This window comes from Jaculus jaculus, chromosome 8, assembly GCF_020740685.1.
Source record: "Jaculus jaculus isolate mJacJac1 chromosome 8, mJacJac1.mat.Y.cur, whole genome shotgun sequence".
Taxonomy (NCBI): domain Eukaryota; kingdom Metazoa; phylum Chordata; class Mammalia; order Rodentia; family Dipodidae; genus Jaculus; species Jaculus jaculus.
In genome coordinates, this window is record NC_059109.1 from 82,475,061 (window position 1) to 82,498,730 (window position 23,670).

At 42.9% G+C, this 23,670-nt stretch overlaps 1 protein-coding gene across 4 annotated transcripts in view; it reads right to left on the minus strand.

The window, feature by feature from the left end:
* Positions 1–23,670, minus strand: part of Dnaaf9 (dynein axonemal assembly factor 9) — a 173,080-nt gene that overhangs the window by 44,289 nt on the left and 105,121 nt on the right. For all 4 annotated transcript variants that reach the window (XM_045155828.1, XM_045155827.1, XM_045155829.1 and 1 more), the window contains 4 exons: positions 23,170–23,271; positions 22,655–22,769; positions 19,284–19,372; positions 12,543–12,701 (listed from right to left, as the gene is read on the minus strand). In XM_045155828.1, the coding sequence (XP_045011763.1) occupies positions 12,543–12,701; positions 19,284–19,372; positions 22,655–22,769; positions 23,170–23,271 (465 nt within the window). The remainder of the gene's footprint in view (positions 1–12,542; positions 12,702–19,283; positions 19,373–22,654; positions 22,770–23,169; positions 23,272–23,670) is intronic.

The following is a 23,670-nucleotide window of genomic DNA, read 5'->3' on the forward strand; positions in this document are numbered from 1 at the left end:
TTGGGCATGGTGGTGCATACCTTTAATCCCAGCAGTTGGGAGGCAGAAATAGAAGGATCATCATAATTTCAAGGCCACCCTCAGACTATAGAGTGAATTACAGGTCAGCATGAGCTAGAGTGAGACACTACCTTGAAAATCCAAACAAGATAAAATAACATAAAATAAAAATAATCACTGCTCTATTCAAAGATCTCCAGCTGGAGAGATGGCTTAAGCAGATAAAGCACTTGTCACACAACCCTGAGGACCAGAATATGGGTCTCAACCATGTAAATGCTGGGTGGGTATGGCAGCCCTCATATAACCCCAGTGCTCATTAGCTCATTTGGGAGGCAGAGACAGGGTATCCCTAGGGCAAGCTGGCTAGCTAGATTTGTTAAATCAGCAAGCTCTGGGTTCAAATGAGAAGCCCTACCTCAGTAAAATAAAGTGGAAATTAAGAAAGATACCAAACGTCAACCTCTGGCTTCCAAATGCATATACCCACACACATATACAAACCCTCACACCAAAAAACCCTCTGACAGCATTCATCTTAGTGCAAAAGCCAAGTCCTTACAATAGGCTAAGCATCTCTCTATGATCTGTCCTCTCACAAGGCAGGGGAGACTTTCATTAATCATCTTGCCCCTTGCTTGAATCCAATCATTTTGGCCTCCTGGCTCCTGTCTGAACATGCCAGGCATACTTCTTTCTACCTTTGTACTCTCTGTTCCCTCTGCCTGGAATGCTCCTTTCCTCTGGTATCTGCTAGGCTTGCTCCCTTCAGGTGTCTGCTCAAGTGGCATTTTGTTGTTTTTGTTTTTGTGGTATGAGGGATTGAAATCAGGGCCTTCCATAATGCTCATTATGTGCTGTACTGAGCTATGTCATGTGGCATCTTATGAGAAACATCTGATTTCATATACCCTATGAAATAATAGTAATAAAAAGGTGGGCATGGTGGTGCATGCTTTTAATCCCAGCACTTGTGAGGCAGAGGTAGGATTGCCGTGAGTTTGAGGCCACCCTGAGACTACATAGTGAATTTCAGGTTAGCTGAGGCTAGAGTGAGACTTTACTTCAAACAAACAAAAAGCAAAACAAAACAACAACAACAACAACAAAAAAGTAGGGCATGGTGGTGCATATCCTAGCACTCAGGACACTCGGAAGGCAGAAATAGGAAGATCGCCATGAGTTCAAGGCCACAATGTGAGGACATAGAGAATTCCAGGTCAGCCTGGGCTAGAATGAGACCCTACCTTGAAAAAACAAACTGAGGTCAGTGGAAGAGATTGAGTAAAGGAAAGGTGGAGGGACAGCTAATCAAAATCTAAGAGGATATAAATAAATTATATGTAATCCTACTCTTTTGGACAATGGAACACTCAGGAACCATAGATTGTGGCTAGAAAATTTTCAGTGCCAGGGATGGGATATCTTCCAGTGAGTTGTTGGCCAGGGAGGTCCCTGGTGCCCCCCAAAAATTATAGGCCATTGCCAAGGCCCCTGGTTTTCCACCAGGAATAGATGGTAAGACCTTATTAATGAAGACTCCATATACTTGGGCTGCAAGGTCACTGAGAAATCTTGCTGGATCTGAGCTAATAACCCCCTACATGCAGACCAGCTGACAGAAAGCTGGAAGAAACCATTCTGCATGCAAGTTCAATGGGAGAAAGAGAAATCACCAGTGAAGATACTCAAAAGTAGACACTGCAAGCCTTATAATTGTCCAGCCAGGCCAAATGACCCAACGGGTATAATAGTGGCACGTCTGTTTTGAAAGAAACCAACTGCCCTCTAATTGGACTGGAGGCCCACTCCATGGGAGGGAATATATCCCTGATACTGAAAACTTAAACAGGGGTAGTCATAAGCCCTAGGGGTGTAATGTCTGCTGGTGTCTGGCTAAATGTATATACTATGCTCACCAAAGTGCCCAGTAAGCACTTCTGTTAATGTTCACACCCTTATATTAATGCTACTCTCACTTTTGGTAGAGAATCTTCTCTTTTCAGATGACAGTGACCTTGGGACAACTCAGAAGGTATCACGGTGATGGAAAGAAATGACCGCAGTGCTCAGTACTGCAATATCTCAGTCACACCTTCCAAGGCTCAGGGTCTAATGCAGAAGAGGTGGCAGAAAAAATGTAAGAGCCAAAGGAAGGGTAGGACTCCATACAACATGCTCCCTCCATACACAAAATGGCCTGGATATCCATGGCCTCACAGTGCCTGATACTACCTGCATAAGGCCATCTTAAGAGAGGAAAAGATTATGACATCAAAAGTAAAAGAGAAGCCAGGCGTAGTGGTGCACGCCTTTAATCCCAGCACTTGGGAGGCAGAGGTAGGAGGATCGCTGTGAGTTCGAGGCCATCCTGAGACTACATAGTTAAATTCCAGGTCAGCCTGGACCAGAGGGAGACCCTACCTCGAAAAACAAAAACAAAAACAAAAAAAAACAAAAACAAAAAGGAAAAGAGAGAATGATTGAGATGGGGAGGGGGGTATGATGGAGAATGGAGTTTCAAAGGGGAAAGTGGGGGGAGGGAGGGTATTACCATGGGTAATTTTTTATAATCATGGAAGTTGTTAATAAAAAAACCCCCCAAAACAAAACAAAATAAAAAATCTCTCAGGAATCTCTATATAGTCCCCTTAATTTTTCTCCAAAGCACTGATAATGAGTTACATATGTTCTCTTTTTGTCTTAAGCCACTGAACCATCTCTCTCATCTATTTATTATTATTATTTTTATTATTATTATTATTGGTTTTACAAGGTAGGGTCTCACTCTGGCCCAGGCTGACTTGAAATTAACTATGTAGTCTCAGGCTGGCCTTGAACTCATGGTAATCCGCCTACCTCCACCTCCTGAGAGCTGAGATTAAAGGCATGTGCCACCATGCCCAGCTTATTTTATTATTTTTGTTGGCTCTTTTTTTTTTCAAGGTAGGGTCTCACTAATAGCTCAGGCTGACCTGGACTTCACTATGTAGTCCCAGGGTGGTCTCAAACTCACAGCGATCCTCCTACCTCTGCCTCCAGTCCAGAGTGCTGGGATTAAAGGCATGCATCACCACATCCAGCTGGTTCTATTTGTTTTTTAAACTTTTTTTTTAATTTTTAAATTTTTATTAACATTTTCCATGATTATAAAAAAATATCCCATGGTAATTCCCTCCCTCCCCACTTAACTTTTTTTTTATTATACATTTGTTTGCTATCTTTTCTCATTTGCTTATTGACTCTACAATAAGGATGCAAGGTGGTTGCTCAGTGTTATGGTCTCTGCTGTATAAAGCAGGACAGATAAATGACCTGGACACTGGACACTCAGAAGACCCTGAGCTACTCTTGTAGAGGACAACACTGTCCTTATGGATCCAGGCCTGTCTGCAGAGATCAGTGGTGGGGTTGGGGGTGGAATGGATACTGCCTGCTAGAGCCATGTGCTGAGTTCCTACAAACAAGTCATCTGTAAAAGGGCAATTTGACTTTATCCCAGATTATAATATCCTATCCCCCTACCTAGTCTTGGGCTTAGTCCTGCCCCATCAGCAGAGCTACAACAGAGGACAGGGTGTGCTAAGTTCTAAAGTTCCCCCATGGAGGCCTGCTGTCCAAGTGCCTTTTTATTTTGTTTTGAAACAAGGTCTCAGGATCTCACCGTGTAAGCCTGGCTGGCCTGGAACTTGTTATGTAGACCAGGCTGGTCTTAAATTTGTAGCAATCCTTCAGCCTTAGTCTCCTAAATGCTAATATGACATGCATGTATCACTATGTTTGGCTTGCTCAAGAGTCTGCTGGGTGAGTCTTCTCTTCACTGGCTTCTCCCCCTGCTTGAGCATGTGTGTGTATGGCCACATGAGTCTATTTCTACCATGGTGCTTGTGCTGGCCCTTGAAGCAGCACCCTTGGTAAAAAGGACTGACACTTGTACACTGCCCTGAAGCTCTCTGTAGAAATGTTAAAGTTTTAAAGTTAAAGCTTTAAGTTTCTTGGTTAAATGTTTTCATCTTGCATTAACATTTCCCCTCTTCTGAAAATAAGTGCTTGCTGGGGCAGAGGGTGGTGGGGAGTAAGGATTGGCATGAGTTCAAGGTTAACATGGGCTACATATCAAGTGCCATTGCCAGCCAGGGATACAGAGCAAGTACTCAGAAGCTTTCTCTTTTCCAAGTTCAGCAAATGCAAGGACTTGCCAATCTCAAGGATATCAATCATTTTAACATAACAGTTTCCTTAGACTTTCAGAGCACCCCAGTAATTTTCATTGATTTCTATGGAAAATGTTGCAAGTAGAAAACTGGCCCCAGTCTCCTTTGTGAGGGCTGTGCATGGAAACTACCCAAGAAATAAAGGCCTTGGCCATTCACTCTGCTCAATAAGGAACCCTGTTGGAATGTCCTTTTTTCTGTCTACTCTCAGCTCTAGTACCTCTTTTTTGGTTAAATTTTATTTATTTACTTATGAGAGAGAGAGGAAGAAAATATGGGCTCGCCAAGGCCTCCAGCCACTGCAAACGAACTCCAGATACATGTGTCCCCTTGTCCATCTGGCTTACATGGGTCCTGGATAATTGAACCGGGATCCTTTGGCTTTGCAGGCAAATGCCTTAACCACTAAGCAATCTCTCTAGCCCATCAGCTATTCTACATCTTGCATAGAGGTCTCTAGACTAACAGAGAAGAGTTCTCTCCTGTAGGAAGAAGCAGAAGGCAGTCTGGTGCTCAGGCTGCTGGTACAACTGTGTGACGAAGGTAAAAAAGTTGGCTTCATCATGTTGGCTCCTTTCTTGTCAGTATTCTCTTTATTAAATAACACAACACAACAAAACACATAAAGAAAACAAAGCTGGGCATGGTGGTGCATGTCTTTAATACCAGCATCCCTGACGCAGAGGTAGGAGGACAGTCGTGAGTTCCAGGCCAGCCTGGGACTACAAAGTGAGTTTCAGGACAGGCTGAGCTAGAGTGATACCTCAGGGAATAAAATGTGGAGGTGGTGGAGAGATTGCTTAGCAGTTAAGGTGCTTGCCTGCAAAGCCAAAGGACCCAGTTTTGATTCCCCAAGACCCATGTTAGACAGAGGCACCAGGTGATGCATGTGTCTGGAATTTGTTTGCAGTGGCTAAAGGCCTTGGTGTGCCCATTCTCTCTCAAATAAATGAATATAAATATTAAAAACCCCCACAACCCACACCTAAAAAAAGGGCTGGATAGCTTAGCAGTTAAAACACTTGCCTGCAAAACCAAAGGACCCACATAAGCTAGATATACAAAGTGGCACATGTGTCTGGATTTCATTTACAGTGGTTGGAGGCCCTGGCATGCCCACTTTCTCTCTATCTGCCTCTTTCTTTGTCTGTCTCTCTCAAATAAATAAATAATTAAAATATATAAAAATAATTGTGGGCTGAAGAGATGGCTCAGCAGTTAAGCGCTTGCCTGTAAAACCTAAGAACCTAGGTTCCAGGCTCGATTCCCCAGGACCCACGTTAGCCAGATGCACAAGGGGGCGCATGCGCCTGGAGTTCATTTGTAGTGGCTGGAGGCCCTGGAGTGTCCATTCTCTCTCTCTCACTCTCTATATGCCTCTTTCTCTCTCTGTTGCTCTCAAATAAATAAATACAAAAGAATAAAATATTTGAAAAAAATTGTGGCCAAAGGTTGGAGAGGTAGCTCAGCAGTCAATGCATATGCCTATAAAGCCTAACAACCCAGGTTCAATTCCCCAGTACCCATGTAAAGTCAGATGCACAGTGGCACATGCATCTGGAGCGTGTTTGCAGCGGCTGGAGGCCCTGATGTACCCATTGTCTCTCTCTGCTTGCAAATAAATAAATAAAAATATTAAAAAAAAAAACTGTGGTGGAGTGCAGCACTTGAGAGGCAAGGGTTGGAGGACTGTCATGACTTTGAGGCTAGCCAACAGAGTGAGTTCCAGGTCAGCCTGGGCTACAGTGAAAGTGTACCTTGAAAAAAACAACAAAAAAACCTGCCAGGCTTGCCTTTAATCCCAGTACTCAGGAGGCAGAGGTAGGAAGATCACTATGAGTTTTAGGCCATTCTGAGACTATATAGTGAATTACAGGTCATCCTGGGCTAGAGTGAGACCCTACCTATTATTGTGAACACAAGGAAACAGTATAGCACAAAGTACTTTGTGAGAACCACCAGTAGTTTATTACCAACCATAACACTAGATAAAGCACACGCCATTTTCCTGACTAAGCACGTTCCCCTAAGAGACCAGCTGATAATGAATTTGCATTCTTACCCAGAAGGCATGAGAACAGGTCAAGGGAAGCTCTTTGCAGCCAGTCTCTTAGATCAGTGGTACACACACTGCCAGTTCCCTTCCTTGTTGCATGCACATGATAGTAATGGTCACATAGGGTCTTCAGGATCTATAGCAGCTTACCATGTCTGTTCTGTATTAGTCACAAAGTAGAAACTCCACACTCAATTGGATTATATATGCTTTTAAAAAATATTTTATTTACTCAAGAAATGTAGGCCAGGTGTGGTGACGCACGCCTTTAATCTCAGTACTAGGGAGGCAGAGGTAGGAGGATCGCCGTGAACTCAAGGCTACAACAGTGAGCTCCAGGTCAGCCTGGACCAGTGAGATTCTACCTCAAAAAAAAAAAAAAAAAAAAAAAAAGTGAAGGGGAGGACAGCAGTGACTAGCGGGAGAGGAAGATCATGAGGACTAGCAGGAGAACTTCAGCCACCACCATCCACCAAAAAACAAAAACAAAACAACCAACAACAAAAATATTCACAGAATCAAATGATGATAAGAACACAACATACCAAAACCTTTGGGACACACTGGTGGCAGTACAAAGGGGGAATTTTTTATTTTATTGAGAGAGAGAGAAAAAGAGAGAGAGAGGGAGAGAGGGAGGGAAGGAGAGAGAGAATGAACACACCAGGGCCTCCAACCACTGCAAATGAACTCCCCTTGTGCATCTGGCTTATGTGGGCCCTGGAGAATCGAACTGGGATCCTCTGGTTTGCAGGCAAACACCTTAACCACTAAGCCATTTCTCCAGCCCCCCCCCCCTTTTTTTCAGGTAGGGTCTCATTCTAGCCCAGGCTACCTGGAATTCACTAAGTAGTCTCAGGATGGCCTTCTTACTGCTTCACCTTAAGGCCTTGGAAAAAGAAGAACAAGGCAAAAAAAAAAAAAAATTCAATAGATGGAAAGAAATGATAAAGATTAGGGCAGTAATAAAATAGAAATAAAAACAACAACAATCCAAAGAATCAATGAAACAAGGAGTTGGTTCTTTGAAAGGATAAACAAGATTGATAAACTCGTAGCAAATCTGACCAAAAGAAAGAGAGAAGAGATGCAAATTAATAAAATTAGGGATGAAAAAGGAACCATTACAAGAGATACCAGAGAAGTTAAAAAATCACAGAAGCCGGGCATGGTGGCGCACGCCTTTAATCCCAGCACTCAGGAGGCAGAGGTAGGAGGATCACCATGAGTTAGAGGCCACCCTGAGACTACATAGTGAATTCCAGGTTAGCCTGGACTAGAGTGAAACCCTACCCTGAAAAACCGAAAGAAAAAAAAAAATCACAGGGACATACTATAAGAACATGTACTCCACTAAGTTTGAAAATATGAAAGAAATGGATGATTTCCTGGATTTATATGACCTACCAAAATTAAACCAAGATGAGATTAATCACTTAAATAGACCTATAACAAGTATGGAGATCTAGCTGGGCATGGTGGCGCACGCCTTTAATCCCAGCACTCAGGAGGCAGAGATAGGAGGATCACCATGAGTTCAAGGCCACCCAAAGAATACATAGTTAACTCCAGGTCAACCTGGACCAGAGTGAGGCCCTACCTCAAAAAAAACAAAAAACAAACAAAAAAACCAAGTATGTAGATCCAAGCAGTTATTAAAAAAAAAACCCAATTAAAAAAGTCCAGGCCCAGATGGATTCACTGGTGAATTGTACCAGACTTTTGGGGAAGAACTAACACCAATGCTTCTCAGATTTTTCCACATATCAGAAAAGGAAAGAATCTTACCAAACTCCTTCTACAAAGCCAGCATCACCAAAACCAGACACAGATAACAAAAAAAGAAAATTACAAATCATGGGCTGGAAAGATGGCTTAGTGGTTAAGCGCTTGCCTGTGAAGCCTAAGGACCCCTGTTCAAAGCTCAGTTCCCCAGGACCCATGTTAGCCAGATGCACAAGGGGGCACATCCATCCGGAGTTCGTTTGCAGTGGCTAGGCGTGCCCATTCTTTCTCCCTTCCTCCCTCCCTCCCTCCCTCCTTCCCTCTCTCTCTCTCTCTCTATCGACCTCATTCTCTGTCTGTCTGCCATGCCAAATAAATAAATAAAACAAAAAAAAAAAAGAAAATTACATATCAGTCTCCCTCATGAACATAGATGCAAAAATTCTGAACAAAATATTGGCAAACAGAATACAAGAATATATCATAAATATTATTTACCCTGACCAAGTAGGCATTATCCCAGAGATGCAGCGATGGTTCAATGTAGGCAAATTGATAAGTGAAATATGTTATATAAACGGACTGAAGGACAAAAATCACATGATCATCGCATATGCAGAAAAGAAAAAGCATTTGACAAAATCCAACATCTGTTCATGATAAAAGTCCTACATATGGCTAGAAAGATTGCCTAGTGGTTAAGGCACATTCCTGTGAAGCCTAACAATCCAGGTTTGATTCTCCAGGTCCCACATAAGCCAGATGCACATGGTGGCACACACATCTGGAGTTTGTTTGCAGTGGATAGAAGTCCTGGCATGCCCATTCTCTCTCTCCCTGACTCTAATAAATACATAAAATCTTTTTTTAAAAAAAAGTCCTACATAAACCGGGGATAGAAGAAAAATATTTCAAAATAATAAAGGCTATTAATGACAAGCCTACAGCCAATATAATACTAAATGAGAAAAACTTGAAGCTTTTCCACTAAAATCAGGAACAAGACAAAGGTATTTAATATAGCACTAGAAGTCTTAGCCATAGCAATAAGGCAAGAGATGTACATAAAAGGGATACAAATTGGAAAGGAAGAGACCAAGTTATATTATTTGCAGATGATATGATTCTATACATAAAGGACCATAAAGGGCTGGAGAGATGGCCTAGCGGTTAAGCGCTTGTTTGTGAAGCCTAAGAACCCGGGTTCGAGGCTCGATTCCCCAGGACTCATGTTAGCCAGATGCACAAGGGGGGTGCATGGGACCGGAGTTCCTTTTCAGTGGCTGGAGGCCCTGGCGCACCCATTCTTTCTCTCTTTCTCTGCCTCTTTGTCTCCCTGTGTGTCGCTCTCAAATAAATAAAAATGAACAAAAAAAAATTAAAAAAAAAAGGACCATAAAGACTCTACCAGCAAACTATTAAAGCTGATAAATACCTACAGCCATGTAGCAGAATGCAAAATAAACACACAGAAATCAGTAGCATTCCTAATGCTAACAACAAATCCACAAAGGATAAAATCAGAGAATCACACCCACTCACAAATGCATCAAAATAAAATAAAATAAAATAAAGTACCTTGAAATAAACCTAACCAAGGAAGTGAAGAATCTCTACAAAGAAAACTTTAAAACACTCAAGCGAGAAATTGCAGAGACACTAGGAAATGGAAAAACACCCCTTGTTATTAGATTAGAAGAATCAATATTATGAAAATGGTAATCTTATCAAAAGCAATCTATACATTTAATACAATCCCCACCAGCATTCCAATGGCATTCTTCATGGAAATAGAAAACACAATCCAAAAATTCATTTGGAAGCACAAAGAACCTTGAATACCTAAAACAATACTGAGTAACAAAAATATGGCTGGTGGTATCACCACACCTGATTTTAACCTATACTACAGAGCCATAGTAACAAAAGCGGCATGGTACTGGCACAAAAGCAGACATGTAGATCAATGGAACAGAATAGAGGATCCACACATAAGTCTGGGTAGCTATAGCCACCTGATCTTTGACAAAAATGCCAAAAATACTCATTGGAGAAAAGCTAAGCCACTTCATCAAATGGTGCTGGGAAAACTGGATATGTATCTGTAAAAGGATAAAAATAGATCCTTATTTCTCTCCATCCACAAGAATTAAATCCAAATGGATCAAAAACCTTAATATCAGACTTGAAACTCTGAGGAAAAAATAGGGGAAACACTTCAATATACTGGTCTTGGCAAAGACTTTCTGACTATAACCCTAATTGCTCAAGAAATAAAACCATGGGTCAACCACTGGGACCTCACAAAAAGGCCTAAGTGAGGTCAGGGGAAGACACAGAGTAAAGGAAGGGTGGAGGGAGGACTAATCAAAATCTAAGAGAACAGGGCTGGAGAGATGGCTTAGTCGTTAAGCGCTTGCCTGTGAAGCCTAAGGACCCTGGTTCAAGGCTTGATTCCCCAGGACCCATGTTAGCCAGATGCACAAGGGGGCGCACGCGTCTGGAGTTCGTTTGCAGTGGCTGGAGGCCCTGGTGTGCCCATTTTCTTTCTCTTTCTCTTTGCCTGTTTCTCTGTCTGTCACTCTCAAATAAATAAATAAATAATTTAAAAAATTATTTTAAAAAAATCTAAGAGAATATAAATAAGTCATATGGAAACCTACTGTTTTGGACAAAGGAACACTCAGGAGCCATAGATTGTTACTAGAAAATTTTCAGTGCCAGGGATGGGATACCTCCAGTGAGTTGTTGGCCAGGGAGGTCCCTGATGCCCCCTAAACATTATAGGCCATTGCTGAGGCTCTTGGTTTCCCACCAGGAATAAATGGTAAAATCCTACTGCTGAAGACTCCACATACTTGGGTTGCAAGGTCACTAAGAAATCCTGCTGGAGCTGAGCTGAAAACCTTCTCCATGTAGACCAGCTGACAGAAAGCTGGAAAAAGCTACACTGCATACAATTCAATGAGGGAGAGAGAAATCATCAATGGAGAAACTTTACAGTGGACACTGCAAGCCTTAAATTTGGCTAGCCAGGCCAAATGAGCCAATGGGTGCAATAGTGTCATGTCTGTTATGGGGAAATCAATTGCTCTCTAATTGGACTGGAGGATATATATCCCATGGGAGGAAATATATCCCTGATACTGAAAACCTGCAGTAGGGGTAGTCATGAGCACTAGGGGTGTAACGGTTATTGGTGTCTGACTAAATATATATACAATGCTCACCAAACTGCCCAATAAGCATCCATATATTAATGCTACTCTCACTTTTGGTTAGAGAAGCTTCATTTTTCAGATAGTGGTGACCTTAGGATGAGTCAGAAGGCACCATGATGCTGAGAAGAAGTGATAGAGGAGTGCTCAGCACTGAAACATCTCTATCACACCTTCCAAGGCTCAAGGTCCATTGCAGAAGAGATGGCGGAAAGAATGTAAGAAGCCAGAGGTGTGGTGGCACATGCCTTTAATCCCAGCACTCAGGAGGCAGAGGTAGGAGGATCACCGTGAGTTCAAGGCCACCCTGAGAATACAAAGTGAATTCCAGGTCAGCCTGGGCTAGAGTGAGACCCTACCTTGAAAAAACAAAAACAAAAACAAACAAACAAACAAAAAAGTAAGAGCCAAAGGAAGGTAGGACTGTTTACAATGCGCTTCTCCAGACAAAAAACGGCCTGGATATCCATGACCTCACAGTGCCTGACACTACCTACAGAAGACCATCATGATAGGAGGAGATGATGATGACATCAAAATAAAAGAGACTGATTGAGAGGGGAAGGGGATATGATGGAGAGTGGAATTGTGAAGGTGAAAGTTGGGGGAGAGAGGGAATTACCATGGGTTATTGTCTACAATTATAAAGTTGTCAATAAAAAGTTATTTTATTTAGTTTTTATTTATTTGAGAGACATAGAAAGAGGGCGGGCGGGAGGGAGGGAGGAAGAGAGAGAGAGAATGGGCATGCCAGGGCCTCCAGCTACTGTAAACAAGGAAGCACGTGCCACCTCGTACATCTGGCTTACATAGGTCCTGTGGAATCATACCTGGGTCCTTAGGTTTCACAGGCAAGCACCTTAACCTCTAAGACATTTCTTCGGGCCTGTATGTGCTTTTTGACTATAGGCCCCAGGAAACTCTTCTGAGGTAGTCATTGGGAAAATGGGGGAGGGGCAGAAGACTGCAAAATATAGGGGTCACATCTGAAATTCCACAAGAGGCCAGAATGAAACCAGTAAGGCTGCCTTGTTTAGAGACGAAGGTAGAGATTTAGAAAAAAAATATTCCATGAATTTCCAGAGAACTTTTACCAGATTCCTTACTTCTCCACCTACTGGAAATAAATTAGCATGCAGAAGACAAACTTGAACCTTGTGTGGCTATCAGTTACCCATGGCCACAGTATGGCAACAAAGATTTTGTTAAATTTTCTGTATAGTGTGGAATCTATTCAGGCACACTTGGAGTTTGTTCTGTGCTACAGTAATGGTAATGACAAAGTCATTATCCTCATTCAACTATTCCCAGAAGACGTCTGACACTCACCCTTGTACCACCACCAGCAGTCTGGTCTTCTTGCAGATGTAAGCTGACTGGCGGGCAGATCGGTTCTGTTGGGTCTCCAGGACATTGGAAAGGTACTTTTGGAAGTGGGCAGCATGAAAACATTCAGAGCTGTCCATGATTTGACGGTACACCATCCACCTGGAAATGGAAAATAATCTTAGCACATGGCTACCTAATGGCCTGGTACTATGCATTTAGCCATGGACTCAAATATCACCAGTACTCCCAAAGATATTCTACTCATAACTTTGTAGAGGAGAAAACAATCCCAAAATCATGCAAAAACAAAAAACAAAAAACAAGAGGGGTTGGGAGCCCAATATCCTGAAACCACTACCACTGGAACTTTTAAAAAAAAATTTTAATTTTTTTATTTATATGACAGAGAGAGAGAGAGATACAGAAATAGGCAGGGAGAGAGGGAGAGAGAGAAAGAGAGAGGGAGAGAGGGAGAGAATGGGCGCACCAGAGCCTCCAGCCACTACAAACGAACTCCAGATACGTGTGCCCCTTGTGCATCTGGCTTATGTGGGTCCTGGGGAATTGAACTTGGGTCCTTTGGCTTTGCAGGCAAGCGCCTTAACCACTAAGCCATCTCTCCCCCACTGGAGCTTTTGACAGGAAACCTCCCACCATAGGGGAAGAGGAGAGGAAAGCATTTGACCAACAGGCTCCAGGGTTGGAGAACATTCCTGACCAATAATAATATGCCTTTAGTCTGGTACTCAGTAAGACTCTTACTAGTAAGAAACGGGAAAGGGGCTGGAGAGATGGCTTAGCGGTTAAGCGCTTGCCTGTGAAGCCTAAGGACCCCGGTTCGAGGCTCGGTTCCCCAGGTCCTACGTTAGCCAGATGCACAAGGGGGCGCATGCGTCTGGAGTTCGTTTGCAGAGGCTGGAAGCCCTGGCGTGCCCATTCTCTCTCTCTCCCTCTATCTGTCTTTCTCTCTGTATCTGTTGCTCTCAAATAAATAAATAAATAAAAATTAAAAAAAAAAAAAAAAAGAAACGGGAAAGGTCAAAAAGGGAGGCTGTTTAAAGAACAATAACCAAACATGGTAAGTCATGCCTGTGATGCTATCATTCAGGAGGCTAAGGCAAAGGATTACCAAGAATATGAGGTTGGCCTATGTTATTTTGTCTCCAAAAAACGGAGGGGGCTGGTGAGACAGCTTAGTGGTTAAGGTGATTGCCTACGAAACCTAAGGACCTAGGTTCGATCTCCCAGTACCCACATGAGTCAGCTTCACAAGGTGGCACATGTATCTAGAGTCCATTTGCAGTGACTAGGGCCCATTCTTCTCTCTATCTGCATCTTTCTCTCTCCCTTTCTCAAGTAAATAAATGAAATATTTAGAAAAACAAAAAGCCAGCGCTGGATATGGTGGATCACAGCTTTAATCTCAGTATTTGGGAGACAGAGGTAGGAGGACTGCTGTGAGTTCAAGGCCACCCTGAGACTACATAGTGAATTCCAGGTCAGCCTGGTTAGAATGAGACCCTACCTCAAAAAACAATACAAAACAGGGCTAGAGAGAAGGCAGCAGTTAAGGCACTTGCCTACGAAGCCTAAGAACACGTGTTTGCATCTCCAGGTACCCCATAGCTAGACGGACAGTGACTCAACTGCACAATGTCACACATGTGCATAAGGGGGCACATGTGTCTGGAGTTCGTTCACAGTGGCTAAAAGGGCCTGGCATGCCCTGGCATGTCTCAAAAAAACCCCAAAACAAACACAATGGAGTTCTGCTCAGTGGTAAAGAAAAATGAAGTTATTAAATTTGCAGAAAAATGGATGGATCTGTAAAGTATTATACTTAGTGAGGTAACCCAGGCCCAGAAGGCCAAATGTTGTATGTTCTCTCTCATATGTGGATCCTAGCTACAAATGATTGGCCTTCTATGTGAATATGAAGAAAACTCAGTAGCAGAGGCCAGTAAGGTAGAAAGGAGATATAAAGGGAGGAAGGGGGGACTTAATAGGATGGTATTATGTATGTAAGTAGAAGAACATATTAATGGGAATAAAAGGCCTAAGTGAGGTCAAGGGAAGAGATTGAGTAATGGAAAGGTAGAGAGAGGGCTAATCAAAATATAAAAGGATATAAATAAGCCATATGGAAACTTACTTTTTGGACTCAGGAGCTATAGATTGTTACTAGAAAATTTTCAGTGCCAGAGATGGGATACCTTCCGTTGAGTTGTTGGCTAGGGAGGTCCTTGATGCCCCAAAACATTACAGGCCAATGCTGAGGCCCTTGGTTTCCCACCAGGAATAGATTGTGTGGTGGTTTGATTCAGGTGTCCCCATAAACTTAGGTATTCTGAATGCTACGTTCCCAGCTGATAGAGATTTGGGAATTGACGTCTCCTGGAGGGAGTGTATTGTTGGGGACAGGCTTATGGGTGTTATGGCCAGTTTCCCCATGCCAGTGTTTGGCACACTCCCCTGTTGCTACTGTCCACCTTATGTTGGCCTGGGGGTGATATTCACCCTCTGCTCATGCCATTGCTTTCCCCTGCCATCGTGGAGCTTCCCTGCGAGCCTGTAAGCCATAATAAACCTTTTTTTCCCATAAGCTGCTCTTGGTTGGGTGATTTCTACTAGCAATGTGGACCTGACTGCAAAAGATGGTAAGATCCTGTTGTTGAAGATTCCACATACTTTTATTTTTTAGCATGAGTGTCTAGAATTTGCTTGGCTAAGACAAATTCATTTTTTTTAATTAAACAACTTCCATAATTATAAAAACTATCCTATGGTAATGCCCTCCCTCTGCCCACTTTCCCCTTTGAAACTCCATTCTCCATCATATCCCTCCCCCTCTCAGTCTCTCTCTTATTTTGATGTCTTGATCTTTTCCTCCTCTTTTGATGGTCTTGTGTAGGTAGTGTCAGGCACTATGAGGTCATGGATATCCAGGCCATTTTATGTCTGGAGGGAGCACGTTGTAAGGAGTCCTACCCTTCCTTTGGCTCTTACATTCTTTCTGCCATCTCTTCTGCATTAGACCCTGAGCCTTGGAGGTGTGATAGAGATATGGCAGTGCTGAGCACTCCTGTCACTTCTTTCCAGCACCATGATGCCTTCAGACTCATCCCAAGGTCACTACCATCTGAAAAGATTCTCTACCAAAAGTGAGAGTAGCATTAATATAAGGGTAAGAACATTAAGAGAAGAGCTTACTGGGCAGTTTGATAAGCACAGTATATACATTTAGCCAGACAGCAGCAGATGTTACACTCCTAGGGCTCATGACTATCCCTGTTTTAAGTTTTCAGTATCAGGGATGTGTTTCCCCCCATGGAGTGGGCCTCCAGTCCAATTAGAGGGCAGTTGGTTTCCACCATGACAGATGTGCCACTATTGCACCCGTTGGCCTGGCTGGCACGTCTGCTATGGGGAAAACCAACCACCTTTTTTTTTTTGTTTGTTTTTCGAGGTAGGGTCTCACTCTGGCTCAGGCTGACCTGGAATTCACTATGTAGCCTCAGGGTGGCCTCGAACTCACAGCGATCCTCCTACCTCTGCCTCCCGAGTGCTGGGATTAAAGGCATGCGCCACCACGCCCGGCCCAACCACCTTCTAATTGGACTGGAGGCCTGCACCATGGGAGGGAACACATCCCGGATACTGAAAACCTACAAAGGGGTAGTCATTAGTCCTAGGGGTGTAATGTCTGCTGCTGTATGGCTAAATGTATATACTATGCTCACCAAACTGCCCAAATAGCACTTCTTGTAATGTTCCTACCCATATATTAAAATTTTTTTTTAGTATTTTTATTGAAAAAATAAATGAAAAAAATTGTAAGCTAGAATTAAACAATTTCCTTCCATAAAAAATAAGTAAATGAAAATAAATATTAAAAACAAACAAACAAATAAAAGTAGACATGAGGAGGATCTGGGTTGCCATTAAGTACTTACTATATTTACCCAGCATATTTCCAAAGTATGTCTTCCCATTCCCATAATCTAAATGCCTAACTCTTCAGGCAATTTCAGCTATTTCAGTTCCTTGACTTTCTCTGTTGCCCAGGCATACTCTCAACTAAAAACCATATTAACCTGACAAAGTCCTTATGTAGAGTGACCAGAAAAGCACACAGTTCATTAGCATGACAGCCTGGGAGGCCAGTTACTTGCTCTGTAATGTTCCTCCATTTATTATGCACTTGTCTTGCTCACTCACCCTCCCTCCTTCTTCCTTTCTTTTTGATGGGATATCAGGTCTCTTGTAGCACAGGTTAGCCTTGAATTTGTTATGTAGCCAAGAATGACTTCCCTCATGCCTCTACTTCCCAAATGATTGCATTACAGACACATACCACCATACCAAGTTTATGTGGTACTGGGATGAGACCCAAGGTAACACAGGGTTTATGTTTGGGGATAAACCCGAGGCTACCTGGAACTGGGCATCCTATATCCACTTTTTACCAGGTCTTTGCTCAAATGCCACCTTCTTTTAGTGAGGTCCCTCATCAGCCAGTCTAAAACTGGAATCCCACCCCTAGCCTGTATACTTTTCTCTGCAACTCTTTTTCTTTTTGTTTTTTCGAGGTAGGGCCTCACTTTAGCACAGGCCGTGATCTGGCACTCACTCTGTACTTCCAGGCTGGCCTCAAACTCACAGCAATCCTCTTACCTGGGCTCCCAAACGCTGGGATTAAAGGCATGTGCCACCATGCCCAGCTTGATTCTTCTTCTTCTTTTTTTTTTTTTTTTGGTTTTTCGAGGTAGGGTTTCACTCTAGATCAGGCTGACCTGGAATTCACTATGTAGTCTCAGGGTGGCCTCGAACTCACTGCAATCCTCCTACCTCTGCCTCCCGAGTGCTGGGATTGTGCTGGGATTAAAGGCGTGCACCACCATGCCCGGCTTGATTCTTTTTTTTTTTTTTAATTTTTTTTTGGTTCATTTTTTTTATTTATTTACTTGAGAGTGACAGAAAGAGAAAGAGGCAGATAGAGAGAGAGAGAGAATGGGCGCGCCAGGGCTTCCAGCCACTGCAAACGAACTCCAGACACGTGCGCCCCCTTGTGCATCTGGCTAACGTGGGTCCTGGGGAATTGAGCCTTGAACCGGGGTCCTTAGGCTTCACAGGCAAGTGCTTAACCACTAAGCCATCTCTCCAGCCCTTGATTCTTTTAAAAAAAATAATATATATATATATATATATACACACATACATATTGCAAGCAGAGAAAGAGAGACAGACAGAGAGAATAGGTGCACCAGGTCCTTCAGCCACTGAAAATGAACTTCAGATGCATGAGCCACTTTCTACATCTGGCTTTATGTGAGTACTGGGGAAATGAACCTGGGTCTCTAGGCTTGGAAGGCAGGCATCTTAACCACTGCACCATCTTTCCAGCCCAATACTTTTTTTGTTTACTTTGGTTTGGTTTTGTTTTTCAAGATAGGGTCTAGCTCTAGCTCAGGCTGACCTGGAATTCACTATGTAGTCTCAGGGTGACTCACATCAATCCTCCTACCTCTGCCTCCTGTGTGGTAGGATTAAAGGTGTGTGTTTCCATGCCCAGGCAATTATTTTTTAAAAATATTTTTATTTATTTATTTGCAAATGGGGGGTGGGAGCGGAGAAGGAGGGAGGAAGGAAAAGAGAGAAAGACAGTGAGAATAGGTGTGCCAGGACCGCCAGCTGCTGTAAACAAACTCCAGATGCATGCACCACTTTGTACATGTGGCTTTACATGGGTACCAGGGAATCAAACTCAGGTCATTAGACTTTGCAGGCAAGTGCCTTAATCACCTAAGCAATCTCTCCAGCCCTCCTCCACTTTATTTATTTTTAAATTTTTTTTTGGTTTTTCGAGGTAGGGTTTCACTGTAGCCCTGGCTGACCTGAAATTCACCATGTCATTTCAGGGTAGCCTTGAACTCATGGTGATCCTCCTACCTCTACCTCCCAAGTGCTGAGATTAAAAGCATATGCCACCATGCCCACGCCCCTCCCCTGGCCGCTTTAAAAAAAAAAAACAAAGTTATTGAGCCAGGAGTGGTGGCGCCCACCTTCAATTCTAGCACTCAGGAGGCAGAGGTAGGAGGATCACTATGTTCGAAGCCACTCTGAGACAATATAGTGAATTCTAGGTTGGCCTGGGTTAGAGCAAGACCCTACCTTGAAAAACCACAAAATAAATAAATAAAAATAAAGTATTTGTTTCTTTGCAAGTAGAGAGAGAGAGAGAGAGAGAGGGAGGGAGAGAGAGAGGGAAAAAGATTCTGCTTTTTTTTTTTGGAAACGGATTTGCTATGTAGCCCTGGCTGGCCTAGCACTACTACATAGCTGAAAACAGCCTCAAATTCATGGCAATGCTGCTACTTCAGCCTCCTGAATACTGGGATTAGAGCCATGTTTCACCATGCCCGGCTCCATAGTACATTTCACTAGTATACTATGTTTTCCTTACCTAGTAAATTGTCTTCTCGTACTGTAATGTAAGTTTTATAAGAGAATAGATTTTCTTGACTACTTTGTCCCTGAATGTATTTTCTTACACTCAGAGCAGAGCAGTGTCTGGCATACAGGAAGCACTACACAGTGTCTAAGTGAACAGATGGATGGGTGCCTACTGTGCCAGTATCAGCCATGCAAAAGGACAGGACATGTCTAAAGTATTCCTACACACAAGCAGGCCCAGGAACACAATCTTTTTTTTCCCAAAGAAAATGCAAAAGACATACTAACCTGCCATATTCCTTATGTAGAGTAACCAGAAAAGCACAGAGTTCGTTAGCATGACAGCCTGGGAGGCCAGTTACGATGCTAATGATTACCTACATGAAAGAAGAATCATTTAAGTTTCCAATTCAACTGAGAGGCAGTACCTATGTAAGAAGTTAAGAGAACTACTTCGAGAGAACAAACGCCAGATGCATCCACTACTCTGAGCATCTGGCTTAATGTAGGTATTAGGGAAATGAAGCCAGCTGTCAGGCTTTGAAAGCAAGTGACCTTCACTACTGAGTCATCTCTCTAGTCCCACAGACCTCTTTTTGTAAAGAAAACATCTAGAGATATTATATTTTCAACAATAACGTTTCTTAGGAAAATCTGGGCAGAAAAGAGATTTGGGACAAAACTATCTCTAGCTACACTGGTGTGGCAAATTTGCTAAGGAAAGTAGTTATACTACGGATGCTTCTGTATGGCAGCCTCTACCCTCTGAGACACATGGACTAGGTTGGGTCAAAACTCCTACGGCATAAGAAACATGTCTGACCCCCGAGGAAAAGATAAGCCAACTGGACTGTACTAACTTCATTACATAAGCAACAGAAATAAGCTCTTCATAAATAAGCCTTGAACTCACAGTGATCCCGCTACCTCAGCCTCCCAAGTGCTGGGATTAAAGCTGTGTGCCACCACACCCATTCACTTCAGGTAAATTTCTTCCTCCCACCCAGGTATAATCTTGCTCTAACTCAGGCTAGCCTCTAACTCATAGCGATCTTCCCAACCTCTGTCTTCTGGTCTTCAGGTAGATTTCTAAGGTTAATTAAGAATTTTATGCTGGGCTTGGCAGCTCATGCCTTTAATCCCAGCACTTGGGAGGCAGAGGTCGGAGGATCACTATGAGTTCAAGGCCACCCTGAAACTATCGAGTGAATTCTAGGTCATCCTGGGCTATAGCAAGAGATAGCTAAGCAGTTAAAGCACTTGCCTGCAAAGCCATAGGACCCAGGTTCTAATCCCCAGAACCCATGTGAAACAGATGCATAAGGTGGTGCATGTGTGTTGAGTTTGTTTGCAGTGGCTGAAGGACCTGGTATGCTCATTCTCTATCTGCATCTTTTTCTTTCTCTAAGATAAAAATTTTAAAAATATTAAAAAAAAAAGAAATTTACTATAGTGCTGGGCATGGTGGCACATGCCTTTAATCTCTGCACTCAGAAGACTGAGGTAGGAGGATTGCCATGAGTTCAAGGCCACCCTGAGACTAAATAGTGAATTCCAGTTCATCCTAGGATAGAGGGAGACCCTAGCTTGAAAAAAAAAAAAAAAAAAAAAGAATAGGTCAAGTAGAGGATAAGAACCATGTAGTCAAGTTTATCTACATTATGGAAACCCTCATATCTCAGCTTCTTGAATGTAGGGGGTAGAGGTATGAGCATCATGACAGGCTCATCGTGATGGCAGCGCTCATCAGCTAGACTAAGGTTCACCTTTTTCTTTTTCTTTATTTATTATTATTATTATTTTTGGTTTTTCAAGTAGGATCTCACTCTAGCCCAGGCTGACCTGGAATTCACTATGGAGTCTCAGGGTGGCCTCGAACTCACAGCAATCCTCCTACCTCTGCCTCAGTGCTAGGATTAAAGGCATGCACCACCACTCCCGGCTTCTTTTTATTTTTTAAAGCCAATCTTACTATAGCCCAGGCTGGCTTGGAACTTGGAAAGTGATCCTCCAACTTCAGCTTCCTGAGTGCAGGGATTATAGGTGTGAGTCACCACATACAACTTTCCTTTTTCTTTTAGAAAGGAGCTCTCCTTCCAATCCTCTGACCAAGGCCCTACATTGTATCCCTTTTTGCCCCATGGACAGAATACTTAGATTTTCAGCCAGGCATGGTGGTGCACACCTTTAATCCCAGCACTCAGCAGAGGTAGGAGGATTGCTGTGGGTTCGAGGCCACCCTGAGACTACATCGTGAATTCTAGGTCAGCTTGAACTAGAGTGAGACCCTACCTCAAAAAAAAAAATCTTGATTTTATTCTCATTTATCTTGCTTTGCATTGCACAATGCCTAGTTTTCAGCCACTTAAATAATCACAATACACAGAACACACAGATATGTTTTCTCTCCCTTCATTCCTTCCTCTTTAAAAAAATAATTAATCAATTTATGAGAGAAAGAGAACAGGTACTCTAGGGCCTCTAGCTACTGCAAACAAAAACTCCAGACACATGTACCAACTTGTGTATCTGGCTTTACATGGGTACTGGAGAACTGAACCTGGGTTCTTTGGCTTGCAGGCAAATGCCTTAACTGCTGAGCCATCTCTTCAACCCCTTCCTTTTTTTTTTTTTTTTTTTTAAAGCAGAGTTGAGATTTTTAACAGATTTAAGAGAAGCGCTTAGGAAAAAAGTATATACCTAATAGTGTGGTGTGGATTTCTTAAAAGTGTTGCCCAGCCAGATACTTTCTTATGTTAAGGCTAGTCCTATAGCACCTTTTAGAAGCAAGTGTCTTAACTGCCGAGCCATCTTTCCATCCCCAATAGATCCTTTTAAATAAAATATTACTAGTAGGCATTTTCAAGTTTGTTAGTCTCTTACCTAAGGAAAAAACTTGATTCTTCTAATTGTTGAGCACTATTTCCCTTTGTAGCTAAGTGCCTTCTACATTTGCAGAAAAATAAATGCCCCCTTTGACTCCAATATGACATATGGCTTCCAAAAGAATGGTGGGAAGGGGTCAACAGGAAGGAAGCATAAGGCAAGAGGACATTAAAATCCATTCTGGGGACGACAATGTTTACAGTATCACCTTCTCTTGGTGATTACAGCCAGGCCCAGATACCATGGACACCCTTTCCTTTATTAATAAACACATATCAACCCCTCCTAGGTAAGTCCGGTCACAACCAGAACGAGCTGACAGCATGAGAACACACAACATGAGTTTAAAAGACCCAGAGAAGCAAAGCAGAGAGCATGCCAGGGTTTTCAACTGCCACAGCTGCCTTGACACAGTCATTGTACAGAGCAAGCTTCATGTGTATCATTATCAGTATCAAAGCAGGTGGACAGTTATAAAAGGAATTCCACCTGAGTTCTTTTTGTTAAATAATACACACACACACACAAAAAAAAATCCAAGGCCCAGTCTTGGTAGCACACACCTTTAATCCCAGCACTCGGGAGGAGGATCACCGAGAGTTCAAAGCCAGCCTGGGACTACAGAGCGAGTTCCAGATCAGCCTGGGCTATAGGGAGACCCTACCTCAAAAAACAAAAACAAACAAACCACCAAAAAAAAAAAAAAAAAATACAGGGAAGACTTGCATGATTATACTCCTGTGAGTCTGAGCATATATGGTGAGCTCCTCTACCTTATTTTCTAATCTGTGAACAGGGCTGATTTCAGATTGCTGCAGCACAACTGGAAGATGGGCCTGCATCACAGGCTCCTGACTAATACTGCTGACCGCAAAATGCTGGAGAAACCTAGAAAAACAGAGATAGTGTTATTGTGTTCCCATAACCACCCTGACTTCTTACCTATGTGCTAAAATGGCAGCTTTAAAGAGATTTTCTCGCCAGGTATGGTGGCACACACCGTTAATCCCAGCATTTGGGAGGCCAAGGTAGGATTGTTGTGAGTTCCAGGCCAGCCTGAGACTACATAATGAGTTCCAGGTCAGCCTGGGCTAGAGTGAGACCCTACCTTGGAAAAAAAAAGAGATTTTCTACAGCATGAAATTATATGTGTTATGTCACTACTGCATTTCCCAAGCATCTTTAAGAAGCTATAAAATAAAGGAGCTTAGAAAGGACCAACACTGAGGTTTCTGACATTTCAAATGACAGAACATTAAACATGTAAAACTGGACACGCAGAACCCACCAGTCCAGCCCAGGGATTTTGGCTGAGAGCAGCTTCAGAGAGTTCCACTTCTCCCCAGTAGGATGGCTCAGGGCATTGAAGAGCTTCTGTGCATTGGAATGTCTAGAATATCAAAAATTCATAGATTACGAGCTGGAGAGATGGTTTAGTCAGTAAAAAGCTTGCCATGCAGGCATGAGGACCTGAATTTGGATCCTAGCACCCATGTAAAAGCTGGGGATGGTGATGCACAACTATAATCCCAATGTTGGAGAAGCAGAGGCAGGAGGGTCCCCAGGGCTTGCTGGCTACATAGTCTAGCTGAATTGTGAGCTCTTGGTGCAGTGTGAGACCTTGTCTCAAAAAAGTAAGGTGTTAGCTAGGTGTTGTGGTTCATTCTATAATTTCAGCACTCAGGAGGCTGAGGTAGGAGAATTGCTCTGAGTTCTGAGGCCAGCCTGGGAATATACAGTTAAGTTTTAGGCCAGTCTGAGTTAGATTAAGATCTTGCCACAAAACAAA